Genomic DNA, 21,037 nt, shown 5'->3' on the forward strand with positions numbered 1-21,037 from the left:
TCATGTAAGGTCAAAGAACTTTGGCCACGTTGGGGGTATTTTTTGAATTGCCATCATATCTCTATAAGTGTATTGGTCTAGTTCATAAAACGTGGAAATAAGAGTAACCAAGTATCACTGAACATCTTGTGCGAGTTATAGTAGTTTTCAAAATCAGCACTGCTGCTATATTGAATCGCGTGATGCAGGTGAGACGGCCAGAGGCATTCCACTTGTTCTATTATCAGACACGCTATCTTGTTCCAAAGGTTTCATTCTCCTTTAAGCCGTTGATCCTCTGGTTGCTTGCTTACAAGCATTCTTGCTTTCTTAGCAGTCAGGGAAAAAATCACCACCAAGTAGGGTTGATAGTCTATGGGAAGATTGTCTCCTTAATGAATTCCAGACCTCAACGCTGCTGTTCTGAAACTTTGTTGTAATAGACGATATCTGTGGTATTAAGATGGATTTGACTAATCACGATTGGCATGAGCAGCAACACATTTTAGGCAATATTATAATTTATTGTTCATATGTGGCAATATTTGAACCATTGAAGAAGTGTTTTTTTGGCCTTTCCCTGCATTTTGTTCAATTCAATTCAATTCAAATTTATTTATTTCACTTCCGTCAAACCAAAACAAATTGTATACAATATATAAAAATAAATATTTGTATCAGTTGCAAAAAAAAAAAATTAATAATACATATGTTGTGAAAAAAACACTTAGACAATTTGGGCAACACATTGTAGGTTTTAAATATGTTCAATGTGTACTCGCTCAACCATGGTATTGAAAATAACTTGTGTAAATGTTGATAATTATGATGATGATGATAATGATGATGATGATTTGATGACAATTGTTGACGATGATGATGATGAAGTGATGACAACGACGATGATTAGCTGGAGATGGTAATAATTAGGGTGAGATCATGATGATATTCATAATAATGGTGGCGGTGGCAGTGGCGGTGGTGGTGATGATAATGAAGAAGAAGGTGAACATGAATATGCTGCGGATGATGATGAATAATATATTGATGATGGTGGGGTGATCATAGTGATGATGAGTTAATTGATGATGGTAATGATTGTCTCCTTTCCCTCATTTATATCATTTACATAGATGTCTCTTGAGCAGATAGGTGCAGAGCTTGAACGAGAACATCAAGGCCAGCAACAGAATCCTGAATTTAGAAAGGTAAGACACAACTTTATCTTGTCAATGCTTAATAAACAACTTCTTGAGTCTATTCTTCTATTCTTCCTGTGATTATGCAACCAAACACAGTTGATGATTTTAGAGATCTATGAAAGTAAATTATATTTTTTGGAGATTGTACTCATTTTAAGCAATTCATTGTTTATGACGTACTTAAACTTAATCCTCTTCACACTTGTCAGTGCAATGAGGCCCCCACAGCTGAGCACCAGTTTCTTCTGTTCTGAGCAAGCATTCCCGGCCCATTTCATGTTTGGTTTGTTGGCTTCCTTTCCTGTTAAACTTATTTGTCCTCCATGTCCCTTTTGGTCTGTCCACTCAAAGTTAACAATCCGTTGTTTATAAAAAATAAAAACCTGACACTTCACCCCAATTTTCCTCTCCAGATCCAAGATGACCGGCAGTCTCTACCCATCTTCCAATCGGAGAGGGAGATCTTGAATGCCATAGACCACAACTCTGTAGTGGTCATCCGAGGGAATACAGGATGCGGTAAGACCACTCAGGTGCCACAGTTCATCCTTGACAGCTACATCCGCTCAGGAAGAGGAGCAGAGTGCAATATAGCTATCACTCAGGTACGTTTGCATAGACCATCGTTAATGACCCTACATGTATGCTCATCTACATTCTTAAACCAGTTTTGCGTGTAATGGGTATGTCTCATGCTTCCATTAATCAGTAACGTTCAAAGTGGCCTTGGAAGGGATTTTACGTGTAAGGGGTATTCACCTCGCGATGTGGTTTTCAAGAGCGCTTTGCCTTGTTAAACTGGTATAAGCATTGCAGAGGTTACAACCGGCAAGAAGCAATCTTTGCCTGAAAGTATGATAGTGTGTGCATGTTGAGCAAACTACTCGGTACACAAGGTGTGCAGAATACTGATGATTATGGTTACGCTATAGTTTCAAATTTCACGTTAAACATGCACCCAAATAGCAACAAGACGTGTTTAGTCAAAGTGTGTCTGGAAACCAGTTGAAGAGATGGTGACGAGAACATTGGTGAAGAGTTCTTCCAAACTGACCAAGTGGTTGTAGGCCAATTGGCAATTTCCCATAAGCACCTTGCCTGAGGGAAGTGTGTAAATGAATTTGGCCATTACATCTTGGAAAGTTTGGATCGTGGAGATAACCTGTAATAGTTTTTATCCTCAGCAACATATATCTGTTAGAAAGAGTAAAGTAGACATTTTTTTTCACATTCTGTGTATTATAAGACTACATGATATAAGCATTGCATTGTGGGTAAGGAACCGGGAACTGTTTGACTATTTTAGGACTCGAGCTGATGCCATTCTTTCAATGTGGCTGAGGCAGGTTGGCTTTAATTGGACTGGTTACAGATAATATCATTTCTCATTATTTAAGATTTTAGCACACTTGTATAAAAACTTCCTCCTGGTAAATATGTACAAACTCCTATCATGTTTCCTGTTTTCTTTATTGCAGCCTCGCCGTATCAGCGCCATCTCCATCGCTGAGCGTGTTGCATATGAACGTAACGAGCCTCTGGGTGTCAGTGCTGGATACTCTGTTCGTTTCGACACTGTGAGGCCCCGCCCCCTTGGAGCCATGCTCTTCATGACTGTAGGCAAGTGGGCATTATAATTATTTTCATTATACTGCACAGATACAGTTTAAAAGGGATACATAGGAATCTGTAGTTGGATGGGTGGTCAGACAGGCGGTTGGTCGGTCATTTGCAAATGTTGCAGATCGAAGTACTTCCTCAGTTTTTGTCCAATGCTCATGATACTTGACACAGACATTTGTTTTGGGGTGAAGACATGCCAGACATATCATCCTGGCACTGCGAGGGTATCGATCACCTTCATTTAACTACATCAGGAAATTCCTGATTTTTGCAACTTATTAATGCAGCATCATGGCTTCATTTTCAATGAAATGGAAATTGATTGTAGAGAGGCCATCAATCAAGAGATACAAGTTTTGGCACCCCAGCAATAATTTTGGTTTACTTAAATAATTAATATTTGGCACTTCTTCTTGCAGGCACATTATTGAGGAAGCTGGAAGCAGGTCTACGTGGTATTTCTCATGTTGTTGTTGATGAAATTCACGAGAGAGATCTCAATGTAAGTAATCACATTTGAATTTTGATTGAAATAATTGCTAACTCCTTATACTGTAATTCCACTTTTTCATGCCATAAAAAAACTTTAGTGTACAAAATAGCTCATTCTGTATAATTTTAGGTGTTCATAACCGTTTTAAGTCATATCTCTGATTTGTAGATAATGGCATAAATAATGGAATTGACGGGAACCCCCACCCAATAGATTTTTATCTTGTACTGTAATCGGTAGGAAGAAATTCCTTGAATGTTGCACATATTGAGTAGCCATGCTAAAGCTGGGTTATTTGTATGCAGTCCTTTGAAACTTAGTATGAAAGCTCTGTATAAATGTTGCAATAATATCATTCTTATTTCATTCACATACTGAATGCTTTTGTATATTTTTTAAAAAAGTTCTGCTCCCAAAGACAAGTTAAATTGATTGAACAATCTGGTAAATCACTGAGATTTCTTGAGTTAAGTCCAAATTTATCCTCTCTTTCTCCACCCACCAGACGGATTTCCTGTTGGTGGTACTGAGAGACATGTTGAAAGCCAACCCTGGGATGAGGATCATTCTCATGTCTGCTACCATCGACACCACCATGTTCAGTCATTACTTCATGGACTGCCCCGTCATAGAGGTCTTTGGGAGAGCTCACCCTGTTCAAGGTGAATACGGTTCATTGACCATTCTTGCCTTATTCTTTGTGATTTTTTCCTGAACCTGGTGGGTGTCTCATAAAGCTGTTTTTAAGTTATGAGCAACTTTGTGAACGACTGGTGGTCATTCTCAGGAAATATACTTCTCATGAAAATCTGGAGCGTATCATGTACCACAAGAAAGGATCACCAGTCATTTGTAAAGTTGTTAGTAAAATCCCTTGTAACTTGCAAACAGCATTATGTAACACCTATACATGTACATATTTATTCATATCAATCCAACATCCTTTTTCTTGCATCAAGTAGGGTAAGCAACTATTAAATGGAGCTTGCATTTGGGACACTGTAAATAGAATGAGTAATGGAGGTATTTATGTATGATTCCTCTGTAATACATAAAATGAGAGAAGTGACGGTATTAGGTATGTAAGGTGTCACTCAAGATGGCCATTGAGCTTGTGGACAATTATTAGAGAACAGTGTGATTTTATAACCCAATTTTTTTAGAATTCATGTGCCTGATTTATATAACATTGGTATTGACACTTTGTGGGAGCAATTTTTGAAATCCTGTTGTTTAAAGCAATTTAATTCGAGGATTTTGCCATTTTGTACTAAAAACTTTATATTTACTCTACAGGGGTGTGAGAGTTCAGATTTTTAGCTGATTTCAGATTTTTTTTGTTTTCATTTTCGGTTTAATTTCAGCTTATTTTTTACTTTCCTCTGTACAACAAGAATGGGAGCTCTTTCTATTTCAGATTATATCAACAGCTTTTTTTCAGATCTTTTTATTTGTGACCACTCACACCCCTGACTGTAATTCTGATGTTAGTTGATTGTAGTTCTCATGTTGATTTGTCCTGTTTCTGTTGCTTTTCTTCAGAGTACTACCTAGAGGATGTTGTTCAGATGCTAGGCTTTGTTCCCAGGCTTGATAACAGAAGAAAGAGGAGGGACGAGGAGGATGATGATGGAGAAGGGGAGGTGAGTTAGATAGAGACCTTTTATAGACCAGGGCCCCGTCTTACAAATAGTTACCATTGATACGATCGTCGCAACTATGGACGGCCAGCAACATCAACATCTATTATGCATGTTTGTTCAAAATATTTTCTAGATATGAATGTATATTCATGCAATCATTGTTTTCTGGAAAATTCACTGCGCTTCTCTTTGCATACAAAGGACATTGTGCATATTTTTCGTAGAAAAAATTATGGCTCAGATGGATTTCTATAGAGTTACGATTGATCGGATCAATCGTAACTCTTTGTAAGACAGGGCCCATGTCGTAGTTACTTCAAGGACAATTTTGGTCAAATGTCCTTCCATTTATTTCATTATGATAGACAGACTTCAAAGCAAGGTATTATGTAAGCATGCCTTACATAGCAGGATGCAGAAATTGAATAGACCGGGTGACTAGAATAGCACACCAATGATGAATGAACACTCTGTGAATGTATTTGTTGCATTTCTACTTTGAATGCATATTATAGCATGTTGTACAATGTACTGGCAAACTGAAATACTGGTCGTTCGTGGGTGCATTGTTGCTTGTTATGGATGTAAATGAAAACCACAATTCAAAAGAATTGATGAATAATCAAGACATCAGAGTTGGTGCTTATCTCATTAAATTTTAAACCACCGTGTCTTTTTAGTACCAATGATCTTCCTCTGATCATGCGCAGAGTGGAACTACGAACTGGCTTATTCCAGTTCAGTAAGATTCAATTTCAATTATGCAACCATATCTAGAATAAATGCAAACAAAATTGTTGTGTACATGCATGTAGTCAGAAAATACAAAATATGGAAGAATGGATTTTGTAGATTAAGGATTTCATAGACTTTGCTTTGTTTCATGCAGAATTATCAATATGGAGATGATGTGATCTGTAATGTTTAACCCTATTCTGATTACCGGCCAGTCTGTTGGGTACAACGTTTTAATCCTTTGCCATGTCATAAAAACATAAACAGACATTTACTCTAAAGTTAGTGTCTTTTTCAAGGCCAGTAGTGCAATGCATGGAGGAGGATGAAATTCTAAAAAATATTTTTTTTTCTCAAATTATCTACAATTGTTGTGCTGCTGTGTAATCTCATATGGATGGTATTTAAGGGGCTGATTAATCCATGTGTGCATTTTAGTTTCTTATTTCTGTTAAAGAGCAACATCAGTCCACTACAATCGTAATCAATTTCATTCATTGGTTTTTAAAGGAGAATATGAACAAGACTATTAGCAACGAGTATTCAGAGCAGACTAGACGAGCCCTCATGCAGATGAGTGAGAAAGAGATGAACTTTGACCTCATTGAGGTAAGATAAAATCATTTATATTCTGTTAATCATCAGTGAATGAACTGAATTTTAGTTACCAAATTGTGGTATCATTTTATCGATGCTTGTATATCTATCCATTTTCTATTTACAAACATTTTCATGTATGTAATCTATTTACATTTCTTTATTGACCTGTAAACAAAACAAATTCCCACTGTAGAAAATGGGTCAGATGGATAAAAAGTAGCAATTGCTTTTGCCTGGCTTTTGCCTGATTCCGTATGCATAGAAATGAGAGAGCAAATGCTTTTGCTACTAAGTTCAAGCAATCGCTAACTGACTGCTAGCATTTCCTTGACAATTAAGGTATTGTTAAAAAGCATATGCATAAAGCAAACATTTTGCTAGTGCGTGTAAACGCTTGCTTGGGTTTTTTTAACCTCCGTCATAGCAGCTTGAGCATTTGCTTGATCAGGACGTTCGAGTTTGTTAAACATGTTTATGCACCTGAGAGAGAACCCCAAGGTGTACAGTAGCCTACATGTATATGTGTTCTTCTTAGTAAGTGAAAACCAAATCCCAAATATATAAATTTATCAAAAAGAAACAAGTTAGTTTGAAGCCATGTCTCAGGAAAAGATGTTATATGAAAGAAGCGGTAATTTGCACTGCCACACCTTTGCGTTCGAGTTCTGCCTTTTCTTTGAGTCGTGTTCGCACCAGCTATTTTTCAAACCGCTAGCGATTGCTTTCTGAAGGCAAGGAAAGGGTTCAGGCACTAGCAAAGGATTATGCATATGAAATAAAGCAATTGATGAAGCATGATCTTTTTCTTAGCTAGCTGTTGCTTGCCAGTGATTGCTACTTTTTATGCATCTGACCCAATAGCTTGAAATGAATTTAATTGAATTCTCTCTTACTCACAAATGATGCTAAATAGGGGATATGTTTCCATTTGCTTGATTGGCAATGGTACATCCAGTTCCCATTACTTATGTAATAGCTCAAGTCTGAACAAGCCCCCTCCAATGTTATTTGAGCCAAGGAAACATAAACAATAAGTTCTATAACTAAGTTTAGAGAAGAGGGAAGTTCTTTGTTGGATTGTCTTCCTCCTTTTTTGTTTGTTTTACTCTTGCGCATGTACTGATTTTCACAGTGCACATGATATGTTGCCCTCTGAACAGAGAATGCTTGCTACTCGCTGACCCTTGATCTCAATTTTACATGTTCTGTGCGCACCCATGCCTCATGCCTCTAAGATATGAAAATAGATCTAAGAGCTTTGATATAGCACCTACTGACCGGCCCTCACTTTTTCCCTCCAGTACAGCAAACATACATTTTTTTTCAAATAGGGACCTAACTCTAGTCTTCAAGCTTTCATCATGGAATCTGCAATGCATATTGGTACAAAATATGTGCACTGCCATTCACTCTATTATATATCTTAATTTCTCCTTTCAGAACCTTCTAACCTACATTGGTACGTTGGGTGTTCCTGGAGCTATTCTCTTCTTTCTGCCTGGCTGGAACTGGATCTTTGCCCTCATGAGACATCTCCAAGAACATCCTAAATTTGGTGAGTAATCACACTCAACTTCTGAAGAAGAAGACATAATGGGCAATTCCATGAAATAATAAACCCTTTTGGACTTCTGACTCCCAGTTTCCACTCCACTTAAACTGCTCATGTCAGACTGATTTAAGAGCATTACAACATATGAATGATGCAACAGAAACAGATCATTTCGGGAAGGATCCACGTACTAGGGATCTCTCATACTGCTTCAAGGCATTTCCCTCTTCAAAAAAATTCTCAGACCAGTACCACTACTTTCTTTGCATGAAACATTTCATAAATATGCTTTGAAAGCAATTGATATTCATGGAAGCGCGTCGTAGTCTAGTGGTTCTGAACTCTCGCCTTTCAAACAGAAGGTCGTAGGTTCGAATCCTAGCCATGGCGTGTTTTCCTTCAGCAAGAAATTTATCCACACTGTCCTGCAATCGACCCAGGTGAGGTGAATGGGTACCTGGCAGGATTAATTACAGCTCGAGCTAAAGCCGGGGTAATAATAATAAAATGCTCCTTGGAATAGATTGTTTCTAGATAGAAGGCGCTCTACAAATGCCTATTATTATCATTCTTATGGTTGTGTTGATGTGTCAACCTTTCAGTTTGATCTCTTTCCAAAGTGAAATAAGTGCCTACTGGTTGGTTGTAAGGATCTGTGGTGAAAGGATACCTATTTAGTCATCGAAGAGGGCCAAAGTTGGTCATTTATAGGATATTCTTGACATTTCTGCATGAAATCTTTTCTTCGTCTTCTTTAAATTTTAGGTGGGCGTGATTTCTGCATCCTTCCACTCCACTCTCAGATTCCAAAGGAAGAACAGCATCGAGTCTTTGATACCATGCCAGAGGGAGTAACCAAGGTAAGAGTGACAGCAGCGTATGCAGGATTTTTGAAAGGGGGTGGGTTAAAGCTGAATGAAATGTTGACAAATTTAAATAATAAGTCTGGGTTCACCACAAATTTTATGTCGTTTCCTACCCCCCCCCCCCCAAAAAAAAAAGGTCTTCAACTAAATTGTAGGGGGGTATTGAATTCTTAGGGGGTTTTGGGTTTCAAAAAAATTAAAGGGGGTTTGAAAACCTGTAACCCCCCCCCCCCCTGCGTGCGCTACTGAAGAGTGATAACGATTCATGCGTATCATTATACATGTGACATCACTCATTCACGCCAATTATCTTAGATAGGTCATCCACATTGTACTCAAGACGTGCATAGATCACAGTGATTCTCTTTCAAAGTGATGACTAACCTTTTTTAACACTTCAGTTTTCCTGGGATCTCACAAATAGGTCCAGTAATCGATCCATATTTATCCCTAAGCTTCGGATTTAATGTTCAGTTAATTATTTCTTGAATTTTCAATCTTTACATGGGGCCTGCGCTATCTTTTGTGTCTTGGGAAATGGTGGTTGACCCGTAAATTTTTCTTGTAACGTTTCGTCTTTTTAATCGATGCGTAGCTGCAGGCCCCTGTGCTACCCTGGTTGATCAGTGAGAACATACAGGGCCTGTCCATTGAGTGATGACAAGGTTTAGTGTTGGTGTAGAGAGTGTGAATTGGGTTCCCTAACCTCGCTCTAACACCAAATGATGGTGTAGATACATGACACTGATCACATTATTAGTAACTCGGCATCTAGCGGGGCTAGTCCCAGCATTGGCCTCACAGGGCTGCCAATTGGTAGGATTTCATGCTATATATTTATTAGGATTTTAAAGGGGAATTGAGAAAAATATAGGATTTTCCCTTTAGAAAGAGGATTTTTTTAACTTGTAAGAATGATGATTATTTTTTTCAAAATTTTAAAGAAAATTAGGGTAATAGGATATAAAGAAATAAAGAATAGGATTTTTTCACAATTAAGGTTGGCAGCTCAGGGCCCCGTCTTACAAAGAGTTACGATTGATCCGATCAATCACAACTATGGACGGCCAGCAACGTCAACATCTAAAATGCACATTTGTTCAAAATATTTTCTAGAAAATAATGTATATTCATTCATTCATCATTCTCTTGAAGATTCAATGTGAGTCTCTTTGTCTACTAAAGTGTTCGTGCAATTTCTTGTAGAAAATATTATGGTATGGATGGATTTCCATACAGTTGAGATTGATTGGATCAATCGTAACTCTTTGTAAGACGGGGCCCTGGGGCCCGTTGCAGAAAGAGTTGCGTTTAAACGCAAGCCAAAAAATCAATCGCAAGTCCTAAATGCGCGCTGTTGATTGGTTGAAAAGCATGATTTTTAGAGTTACGATTGATTGCAACGGGCGCCTGGTCTCATCTGTTTTCTTGATGCTTTGGATGGTGTAGTTGATAATAGCCCCATTACCTGTTGTCAACACCAAACTTAAATTCACACATTTTGTTAAACTCATTATGAACTCCGCATTGATATATATTTATATTATTGTGTTCCTACAGATCATCCTATCAACCAACATTGCCGAGACCAGTATCACCATCAATGATGTCGTCTATGTGGTGGATATCTGCAAGTAAGTCTGTCTCCATACACTCTCTCTTTCGAGTAGGTCAGATTCTTTCTAAGTTTCCAATAAAGATGACATTTCATGTCTGAATTTGAAACCAAAATTCACAATAGTTTTCTGATTGTTATGTGAAAGGTTATATGTATCAAGACTATCCTAATTCTCAATTTCAATTTAATCATTTTCATTTCAAGCCTTCACAATAATGAACAAATTGCTTACATGCATGTAGATAATTATAAGGACGGAATGAAAATATTTGAGAATACTTCGATTGAAAATAATATCATAGGAAGATGACTGATAAATGAATAAAATGTTGGTATCATATTGATAATTCAGCACATGACCCTATTGCAAGAGATACACTGTTTGCTTATAACTCTTGGAGTTCGTTTCCTCTTTAAATTACTTTTCCTTCTGTTCAGAGCCAAGATGAAGCTGTTCACATCCCATAACAACATGACTAACTATGCCATTGTCTGGGCATCCAAGACCAACCTTGAACAGCGAAGAGGTCGAGCTGGAAGAGTTCGGCCAGGCTTCTGCTTCCATCTCGTCAGTCGTCCAAGGTTTGAAAAGTAAGAGAGTGGGAAATGTTTTCACTATGTCTCTTAATCATTTATAGTCTGTAGGGGCAATTAGATATTGCAGAGTTATACCCTTTTCACACTAGAAATGTAAGAGACCGGGAAAGGTTCTCGCTTCTGGGCCCTGATTCATAAAACTTGTTATAATAACAATTATGCAATCCTTCAATCTGATTGGTTGATGGCAATTTTTGCATATGTTATTATAAAAAGTCTTTATGAAACAGGACCCCTTATCTATATCTGCTCAGTTTTCACAATTTATCAATTCACTTGGCCTTTTACCATTTTCTGCTCAAGGGGAGTAAAGTCCTGTTTTATTTTTATGTTTTTTTCTTACATTTCGAGTTAATGATGTGATGATATAGTTCCATTTTCAAAGGATGTGAAATGTTTTATTGTTAAAATTGCAAAGATTGATTTGTTTAGTTTGTTTGTTCTCGACAATGCCACCTCATCCTCTTCTATTGCTCCTCTAGGTTGGAGCAGCACACCGTTCCAGAGATCTTCCGGACACCCCTTCATGAACTGGCCCTCACCATCAAACTCCTCCGACTGGGTACCATTGCAGAGTTCTTGGGCAAAGCCATTGAACCACCCCCGCTTGACTCGGTGGTAGAAGCGGTAGCAGCTCTGAAGGGTATGCATGTCGAATATAGATCAGACCGTACCATTCTGTGAATAGGGAGGTGGATGATTTGTGCTGGGATACTTTAATGGAGCTGTTGGAAGCATTGTGATGTATCTTCAAGATGTAATCTCTGTCTATCTCTCTTTCTTGTTATGTACCATAAAGGGCTGCTCTATGTTAAAAGAAAATGTATTTAATGCAAAATATGACAGGAACACAAAAGTATGAAAGGTCATCTAAAAAGTATGAATTCGGGGCCGAATAGAGGAAAATAATAAAATAAGGGTGGAACAAGTTTCTCTTGTAGCAAAACGCATAATAACGTGGTGGTTTCCGCACGGTGATAGGGCACCTGGCATTGTAATCACGCATGCAAGGATTGAAAAGCGCACTCGGCGCACGCAGGACCTTTTATTAAGCATTGTCATTGATGAAAATCACAATCACCTTGATTAAAATGTTTGACATGTGCTTTTATTCTAACAGAGATGCATGCATTAGACCATCAGGAAGAGCTCACTCCAGTAGGGCGTATCTTGGCTAAGATGCCCATCGAACCACGTCTTGGAAAAATGATAATCCTTGGCTGTGTTCTTTTGTAAGTAGAATCTTTTCGCTGCTTGGGTGACGAGCCCTTGTATCTCAAATATTCAGGGGAAGTGCATAAGGCGCTGCAATAACAATGAATTGAAAGGGAATGGTTTCCTATTGGAAATGATGCATGGGATTCATTTTATTTAAGATTGAAAGTTTGAACAGAATATCAATTTATTGATTATCTAGCCAATGCAAAAGTGATCACAAAAATGTACATGTATTTACGAGGCCAAAACCAGGCCTGCCAACCAGTACGTTTTAGCCGTATTTAGTACGTTTTTGCAACCAAAATACGGCAGTTTTTTCTTTGAAAAATACGTTTTTTGTAAAAACTAAACTAAATCGTAATTTATTGAGAAAAATAATCTCTATTTCATAAAACGTGCACAAATATGGTTATTAGATCAATGTAATTTCAGGTAACTTGTTTTTTTTTTCAATCATTTTGTTCAAACCAGGGTGAAGATATACACATGTTTTAATGTGTTTTTTTTTCATCTGCAAGAGCAGTGCGCATTTTAGCTTGCATGCAGCTTGAGCGCCGCGATGAGCAAGTGCGCCAAGCATTTTATTATGAAATACACTTTTTTGGGGAAAAATACCGTTTTTTTTATCACAGAATACAGTTTTTCATTCCCAGAGGTTGGCAGGTCTGCAAAACACTCCAGTGATGATATATTTTGTATCTTATTTCAACTGCAGGAATTTTGTTTCAACAAAGTTTTGTGAAGACTGGCCCCTCCATTGTTTTTTTTTCTTTTCTTTTCTTTTGTAAATGATTCAAGAAATTTCATATTAATTGTATTATAGAACCAAGTGAAAGGAAAAAAAATGAATTATCTGAGGTTGATATGAATTTTAATAATTGATTAATACAAATATCAGGATAATGTATTATTTATTTTTGCCATATATACTTATTAACTGTGTAAATAAATTTTGCCTCCTGGCACTTATCTATTTTGAGGTGTACACGTTGAAGTCTAAGCCTGCATATTCACAGGCTGGGATTTAGGGAAAATGTGTTACAGCATAATCAACCAGTCTCCAATCTAGGGACATTTTCTGAATAAGTTTAGACATTTTTTATCAGCTCTTTGCATTGTTATGTTTATTTTTCAGTGTTGGTGATGCGATGACGATCATTGCCAGTAGCATGTGCTTCCCGGAGATCTTCATCACGTTCGCAGGCAAGGTCAGTAACGTCCATCGTAACTACTGCCGTATGAGACACAGTGATCACATAGCAACGCTTGCTGCATTCCAGGAGTGGGAGGAACAGTTGTAAGTTTCACTTTGATGTTTGGATATTCAGGCAGATTTTGATTTGGGCCGCAACTACTGTGACACAATTATTTGGCAAATGTGTGATTATGTCGTCTTTTGCGATACAGGCTTCATAACAAAACTTTGGGGGGGGGGGGCAAATTATAAGTGTCACAGAAGCTGTGTTGCATGTTTTACTTTGCCCATTTTCCTAAACTTTCTTTGGAAGGATAGGCAAAAGAAGTCACAACAAAATCCCTCTTATTTATGTGTTTTTGTAATAAAAATAAAGTGAAACTGTCACAGCAACAAATTCATTGCAATGGAAATTAATAAAGTCATCAAGGAATAGAATAACAGAAAGTTGGACTTAATGCATTATATTCAATTTTTTTTGTTCAGCTATATCATTCAGTGTTAATGACTGTTTGGAATCGAACTCGATCAGTGATTTTTTTTTTTCATTTAGTATTTCAATAAGAGTTAATAATGATAATGCAACTTATAAAGTGATCATACCCCTTATGCAGAGTGAGTGAGGTACTGATTGTCATTGTTACCATTAGTTTAGTCAGTCAACTTCCAGGTGTTACTACACCTCGGTCGAGTGCATCACAATGTGGATTGAATTCTAGTTGAAGGTAGTAATTTCATTGCTGGCATTTGAAGGCATGACCCTCTGATTAATTATATATTTTTATATGCAATATTGTGTCGTACAAATATCGTTTATGTAATAATTACTCTATTGTCATGGTAACAGGCAATCTGGAGAGGATACTGCCATGAACTACTGTGATCATAAAGGATTGCAGATGATGACTCTGAGGATGATCTATGAAGCAAGGGTAAGACAATGTCAGTGATGTTGACGATGATGATGATTGTCTTGGTGATGTTGATGATGTTGATGATGATGAAGGTCATGATAATGATGGTGATGATGATGATGGTGATGATGATGATGAAGGTGATGATGATGATGAAGTCATGATAATGATGGTGGTGATGATGATGGTGTTGATGATGATGATGATGATGGTCATGATGATGATGGTCATGATGATGATGGTCATGATGATGATGGTCATGATGATGATGATGATGATGGTCATGATGGTCATGATGATGATGGTCATGATGATGGCGATGATGATGATGATGATGGTCATGATGATGGTCATGATGATGATGGTCATGATGATGATGATGATGATGGTCATGATGGTCATGATGATGATGGTCATGATGATGGCGATGATGATGATGATGATGGTCATGATGATGAAGGTCATGAGGAGGATGGTGATGAGGAGGATGATGATGATGGTGAAGGTGACATTAGAATATTGATGCTGTTGGTTGGATGGTGAAAATGATGATGCAGTTGCACTGTGGCAGTGGTGTCAGTGATGATGATGTCAATGTAAATGGTGGTGGTTTGGCTGTTGGCGTTGGTGGCAGTTGTGATGATGTGTAGGACAGTGGTGATGGCATGATGATAACAGTGAATGTGATAATATTTAACATGATAAGGAGGAGTATGATGAAGGCGATATGATGGTGGTAATAATCAAACTGATTGACATGCTTATAAGGATAGTGATCATGGTGGAGGTCTATTTGCAAAAGTTAATCAAATTTCCTGATTTGAAGGATTTCCTAAAATTGCATGACTTAAGTTGTTTCTTTTTTTTCCTTCTCAACAGAATCAGCTTAAAGACATCCTGGTGATGGAAGGATTCCCAGAAGGTATGATGATTCATTATATAAAGGACATTGATGTTATAGGAAGGGGTACTTCACTTTTAAATGAAATAAATTGAATAAAAAAAAGCAATATCAAAATGAGTAAAACAATACAAATTTTATCAAAATTGCATGGTTTTACAATATTTTGGGGGGAAAAGCTTTATGCATATACAAGTTGTAATTTGCAAATAAAAAGCCAGTAATGTTAGTCTTTTGTAGTTTATTGTATGAAAAAATATATATTATTTCAATTTTCCTGGATGTATCTTGATTGTATTTAATTGAATTGCTATACTAAAGTACTAATGTATTCACCTTGAGGAATCAAATCGTGTTTTACATTTGTAAAGCGGAAATATGAAACATTTCATTTGATAGAAAACATTCATTCTGTAATTATTCATTTCTTATTGGGACATATTTTCCCTCAATTACAGAATGCCTCGCCCCTCAGATCTTCAATTTCCAAGCCCCTGACCCAAAGCTGGACATTGTAGTGTCTTTGCTAACCATGGGACTCTGGCCAAACGTCTGCTTTCACAAGGAGAAGAGGAAGCTTCTGACCACAGAGAACAAGGCTGCTCTCATCCACAAGTCATCGGTCAACTACTCCAAGTTTGAACAGAACTTCCCTTCTCCGTTCTTTGTCTTTGGTGAAAAGGTGGGGTTTTGTTTTTTATAGGGGTACATTTGCATTCTGATATCGGTACTGTTGAACTTGCATTATCTCCCCCACCCACCCCCCCCCCCCCGACTTCCTGTGTTTCTTCTGTCTTATCCGTAGCTGTAGTTACTTATAATTTTGTTCATTGTCATTTTATATGTATACATGCACCCAATCTCTGGTTTGCTGTTCTCATTCTTTTATGCCAGGTTTCCAAAGGCTTTTCATCATTCCTCATTTATTTTCATTATGATACTTAAGGCCACCGCACACCTTATGACCCGACTGGTGTACGACTGGCTTGCGTTTGTTTTGTCTTGTCTGCATAGCAGAGCGAGACTATAGTCGCCGCTTTTCCGACGGCGGCGGCGTCAACATTGAAATCTTAACCAAGGTTAAAGTTTTGGAATGTCATCATAACTTAGAAAGTATATGGACCTCATTCATGAAACTTGGACATAAGGGTAATTAAGTATTACTGGACATCCTGCCTTAGTTTCAGGTCACATGACCAAGGTCAAAGGTCACTTAGGGTCAACGAACTTTGACCATGTTGGGGGTATTTATGGAATTGTCATCATAACTTTGACATTTTATGGATCTAGTTCATGAAACTTAGACATAAGAGCAATTAAGTATCCCTGAACATCTTGCGCAAGTTTCATGTCACATGATCTAGGTCAAAGGTCATTTAGGGTCAACAAACTTTGATAATGTTGGGGGTATTGGTGGAATTATCATAACTTTAAAGTTTATAGATCTAGTTCATGAAACTTGGGACATAAGATTAACCATGTATCCCAGAATATCTTGTGCTTGTTTCTGGTCACATGACCAAAAATCAAAGGTCATGTAGGGTCAATGAACTTTGGTCATGTTTGGAGTATTTGTTTAATTTGCATCATAACTTAGAAAGTGTATGGATCTACAAATGTAGTTCATGAGACAAAGACATAAGGGTAATCAAGTATGAATGATTGTTTTGCACATGTCTTAGGTCACATGATCATGGTCAAAGGTCATGTTGGGTCAATGGACATAGTATTCTTTTGTGAATAATTATTTAATAGTTGTTTTCAAAGTCAGCACTGCTGCTATATCGAATCGCGTAATGCAGGCGAGACTGCCAGAGGCGTTCCACTTGTTTTGCATAAGGATTTGACATGTCGAATCCTTACAACTGGATCGCAAGCTCAATCCAACTTCCAGCCAGTCAGACAGCAGAGTCGCCACGCATACATGATATGCAACATGCATACCCAGTAGTAAGTGTCATTTTCTCAGTTGCTATGGCAAAAAGCAAAAAACGCATGCGTGAGTCGCAGATTTGATGTAAGTCGGATCGCAAGATGTGCGGTATCGAGGCTTATGACTACCTTGCGATTCATCTCCACTCAGTCAGCCGCAAGCCAGTTGTAGACCAGTCGGGTCATAAGGTGTGCGGTGGCCTTTAGTAATGTCATTTCTTGAAAAAGGGTGACAAATACGATGGGGGTAACCCTAGGCTTGGAAATTATTTTTTGTGTGTGGAAGATACCACATTGTAGAAGGAGGGATGGTGGATCAGATGGACAGGTGTGTGACGGGATAGAATCGGTGAAGTAGTTCTCATATCGGGGGGGAGGGGGTGGTAAGTGTGGGTGTATGTGAGGCAGCTGTGACTGGAGTGGTGGACCAGTTAGCGGAGGCAGAAGGGGTACGATTGCATGGACACATGCTGCGGTGGGAAGATATGCATGTAACAAGAAGGGATTTGAATTACAGGCGGACAGTTTGAGGAGGAAGTGGGGAAAGAAGACTCGGAGGAGGAGCGTAGGAAGGTTCAAGTGAGGATGGAGGGTGCACTAAATTATGCAAAGTTCGGGGGAGGGGGGTAAGGATGATGAATACAATAGAGTATTTAAACCTTAGTTTACCGATTGACTGACAAAATTCTCCTTCTTTGTGGTTCCTCTCCTATTTGTTTTTGTGCAGATCCGAACCCGAGCTGTATCAGCTAAGGGTATGACGATGGTAACTCCTCTCCATCTCCTTCTGTTTGGAGCACGCAAGGTGGAATCTTGTGATGGTATCATCAAGCTGGATGACTGGTAAGTCATTTCAGATAGCTTGTACATCAGGTCCCCCGTCTTACAAAGAGTTACGATTGATACAATCAATCGCAACTATGGACGGCCAGCAACATCAACATGTAAAGTGCACATTTGTTCAAAATATTTTCTTACTATGACGTGTACTCACGCATTCATTGTTTTCCTTAAAATTCACTGTGCTTCTCTTTGTTTACAAAGGACATTGTGCCAATTTCCTATAGAAAAAAATCATGACAGTGATGGATTTCCATAGAGTTACAGTTGATTGGATCAATCGCAACTCTTTGTAAGACGGCCCTGGTCCCCCGTCTTACAAAGAGTTACGATTGATACAATCAATTTCAACTGTATGGAAATCCATCCATACCATTTTTTTTTCTACAAGGAAATTCAAACAGTCTCCTTGGTAAACAAAGAGAACAAGGAATGTATGAATATACATCATATCTAGAAAATATTTTGAACAAAACATGCAATTGAGATGTTGACGTTGCTGGCCGTCCATAGTTGTGGTTGATCGGATTGATCGCAACTCTTTGTAAGATGGGGCCCTGCACAGCAGTTTGCTTCATGACCTTTGCAAACCTGCTAACTGTTTTCCCATTAAATTGGAATATTCCCATTTCGGGAAAAGGAAACTTGGCATTTTAACCCATGCGTTCCTTTTCCTGTGAAAACTTTTATGTATTATTGGATAGAAATTTTGAAAGTGTTCGTGTTTGGAGAAATGCAATTGATAATGATCTTCCTAAATTCAGTGGTCACAATATCTTATTAGATTTGGGGTTCCCTACATTCATTTAAAGCGAAAGTTAAGGTCATGTTACTATTAGAATATGCAAGGTAAACTTTCTGTGCCTTGATCTTTTCCTATTGCTTTACCACCACCACCATCATCATTTTCATCATCATCTCCATTATCATCATCATCACCATCGTTGTTTTTCTTCATGATTATATATTATAGCAAGCGTTTTTTTCTTCTTTCTACTGTCTTAGTTGATATTTTCATAATTCGTAGTCATCCATTCTGTTCAGTAATATGGTAGTATATTTAATACAGGTTTCGGTTTGTCATATTTTCCATCATTTTTGCTTGCAGTGACAATCCATATTTTGCAAGTGATTTTATGTGCAATGTTATATATTTCTGATTTATTGTCAAAATGTCTTTTTTTAAATTTATGTGACCATATTATATTGTTATGTAGAAGAACAATAAATAGATGAAATCAAAATATCAAAGGTCGCATTGGTCATTATTAGGAAATGTCAGAAGTTAGATATGTAATGTATTCTTGATCGGGCAGTTGCAGATACATGTACATATTTTTACTGCAGTTGAGAATCCATCTATTTAAGGACGTTCCACAGTTATATTTGTGCGCATTATGATCTGCGCATAGTTTACACTCTGCGCGCTGACGTCACAATGGATGAACAGGTGATTAATTAGCTGCGGGTATGAGCTGATTTTTCTCATCTTCTGCACTTTAACTGCAGATCCGATGCGTTATTTCATAAAGCTAAACAATTGAATTATTCCATGGACCATTCAAAAAAATATTCTCTACAATTTCAAAATACTTTACTCTGCAGTGCTGCCAAGAATCACGAATATTACCCCGAGTTTGAATAAATGGTAGAGTAGTTTTGATTTTTTCTTCACATAGATACTAAGCATTCGGCCCATTTTTGGTGTTTTAAAAAGCACATTTGCTCTAATAAAAATGCTGATAGTTTAAAAACAAGCACATGTACCCCTATTTTTTAATATTTGTACCTCTTAGGTATACCTTCCTCTACAACTCTGCAAATTTTGGTGAAAATGACATGGATTTTGAATAAAGTGCAGCATTTATTGTACGTTTGTAGTTTGTTACTGAAATTTTACATTTTTTAGATTGGGATTTTGTTATCTTTTACGCCATTTTTAAGAACTGACAGTGCTGTTAAACTTAAAATTGCAAACAAATAGCACTATTAATAGATTCTCCATTCTAACGATACAATTATTAACTCTCTTGCGAAATTTGATGACTTTTTCATGTATTTTGACTGAGTAATGGAGGTTTAAACTCATTGTAGTAATCTTGGGCGGTCTAAGAATGCCAAATTCTTTTGAATGCGCAATTCTTAAGAACATCAATTTGGGTGAACTTTGAAGCTCTATAGCAAAAAATCAAGCACATGGACCTATGTTAATTTTTGCATATTTTGAATATTAAGGTTCTAAAGTATCTATGTGCAAAGTTTGGTGAAAATGACATGGATTTCACTTTAACTGTGGAACGTCCTTAAAGTGGATTTTGGTGCACTATACGCCCAGTTTGTTATTATTATTAGTATTTTTGTTATTGTAATTATTATTATTATTGTTATTATCATCATTATCATTTTTATTATGTATGTTTATTGTTAATTTGACCCAGGGTCCAACTGAGGATGTACCACGAAGCAGCAGCTAAGGTAGTAGCCCTTCATCCTGCCATCGAGTCTCTTATCTTCAACATGACCTCCAACCCAGACTCGGTGACCACACCGTCTCCTCAGGATGAGATGCTAATCAACATCATCAGAGCGCTCTCAAAACCCAACGCCGGTGTCTTCGGAAGCTTCGACTCTGGGGACAACATGGGGTGAGTGAGGAATTCAATCTTGAGATTGATTGATTTTGATTGATTGGTGATGATTTTTTACCTGATTGCTAAGAAAGCATGAATGCTTGTAAGCAAGCAACCAGAGGACCGACGGCTTAAGGTCCTCTCCGAAGGACCTGGTAATGAGGATTTAATGCCTTACCAAAGGGCACTAGCGCACCAAGAGTGAATCGAACCCTGGTCACCAGAATACGAATCCCCCGCTCTACCGACTGAGCTATCGCGCCTCCTGCAGAGAGTGACTTGATCTCTTAAAATAAGCCAGTTCGTAGTTCCACTCTGCACATGATCCTTTGATGTCTATATTTTATTTTGAATTGTTTTCACTTACATCTACCAAAAAACAACAATGCATCCACAAACGACCACGGTTTGCCAGGTACATTGTAAAACATGCTATAATATGCATTCAAAGTAGAAATGCAACAAATAGCTTCATAGAGTGTTCATTGATGTGCTATTC

The 21,037-nt window shown here is 37.7% G+C and overlaps 1 protein-coding gene across 5 annotated transcripts in view; it reads left to right on the plus strand.

Annotated features, from left to right (window-relative positions):
* Positions 1 to 21,037, plus strand: part of LOC129272712 (ATP-dependent RNA helicase A-like) — a 46,130-nt gene that overhangs the window by 20,774 nt on the left and 4,319 nt on the right. For all 5 annotated transcript variants that reach the window (XM_064107308.1, XM_064107307.1, XM_064107310.1 and 2 more), the window contains exons 11-29: positions 1,113 to 1,187; positions 1,595 to 1,786; positions 2,660 to 2,801; positions 3,224 to 3,306; positions 3,803 to 3,959; positions 4,840 to 4,940; positions 6,186 to 6,284; positions 7,716 to 7,830; positions 8,593 to 8,687; positions 10,254 to 10,327; positions 10,750 to 10,902; positions 11,391 to 11,551; positions 12,029 to 12,140; positions 13,262 to 13,423; positions 14,169 to 14,253; positions 15,115 to 15,157; positions 15,595 to 15,818; positions 17,796 to 17,911; positions 20,347 to 20,553. In XM_064107308.1, the coding sequence (XP_063963378.1) occupies positions 1,113 to 1,187; positions 1,595 to 1,786; positions 2,660 to 2,801; positions 3,224 to 3,306; positions 3,803 to 3,959; positions 4,840 to 4,940; positions 6,186 to 6,284; positions 7,716 to 7,830; positions 8,593 to 8,687; positions 10,254 to 10,327; positions 10,750 to 10,902; positions 11,391 to 11,551; positions 12,029 to 12,140; positions 13,262 to 13,423; positions 14,169 to 14,253; positions 15,115 to 15,157; positions 15,595 to 15,818; positions 17,796 to 17,911; positions 20,347 to 20,553 (2,396 nt within the window). The remainder of the gene's footprint in view (positions 1 to 1,112; positions 1,188 to 1,594; positions 1,787 to 2,659; positions 2,802 to 3,223; positions 3,307 to 3,802; positions 3,960 to 4,839; positions 4,941 to 6,185; positions 6,285 to 7,715; positions 7,831 to 8,592; positions 8,688 to 10,253; positions 10,328 to 10,749; positions 10,903 to 11,390; positions 11,552 to 12,028; positions 12,141 to 13,261; positions 13,424 to 14,168; positions 14,254 to 15,114; positions 15,158 to 15,594; positions 15,819 to 17,795; positions 17,912 to 20,346; positions 20,554 to 21,037) is intronic.

This window comes from Lytechinus pictus, chromosome 12, assembly GCF_037042905.1.
Source record: "Lytechinus pictus isolate F3 Inbred chromosome 12, Lp3.0, whole genome shotgun sequence".
NCBI lineage: Eukaryota > Metazoa > Echinodermata > Echinoidea > Temnopleuroida > Toxopneustidae > Lytechinus > Lytechinus pictus.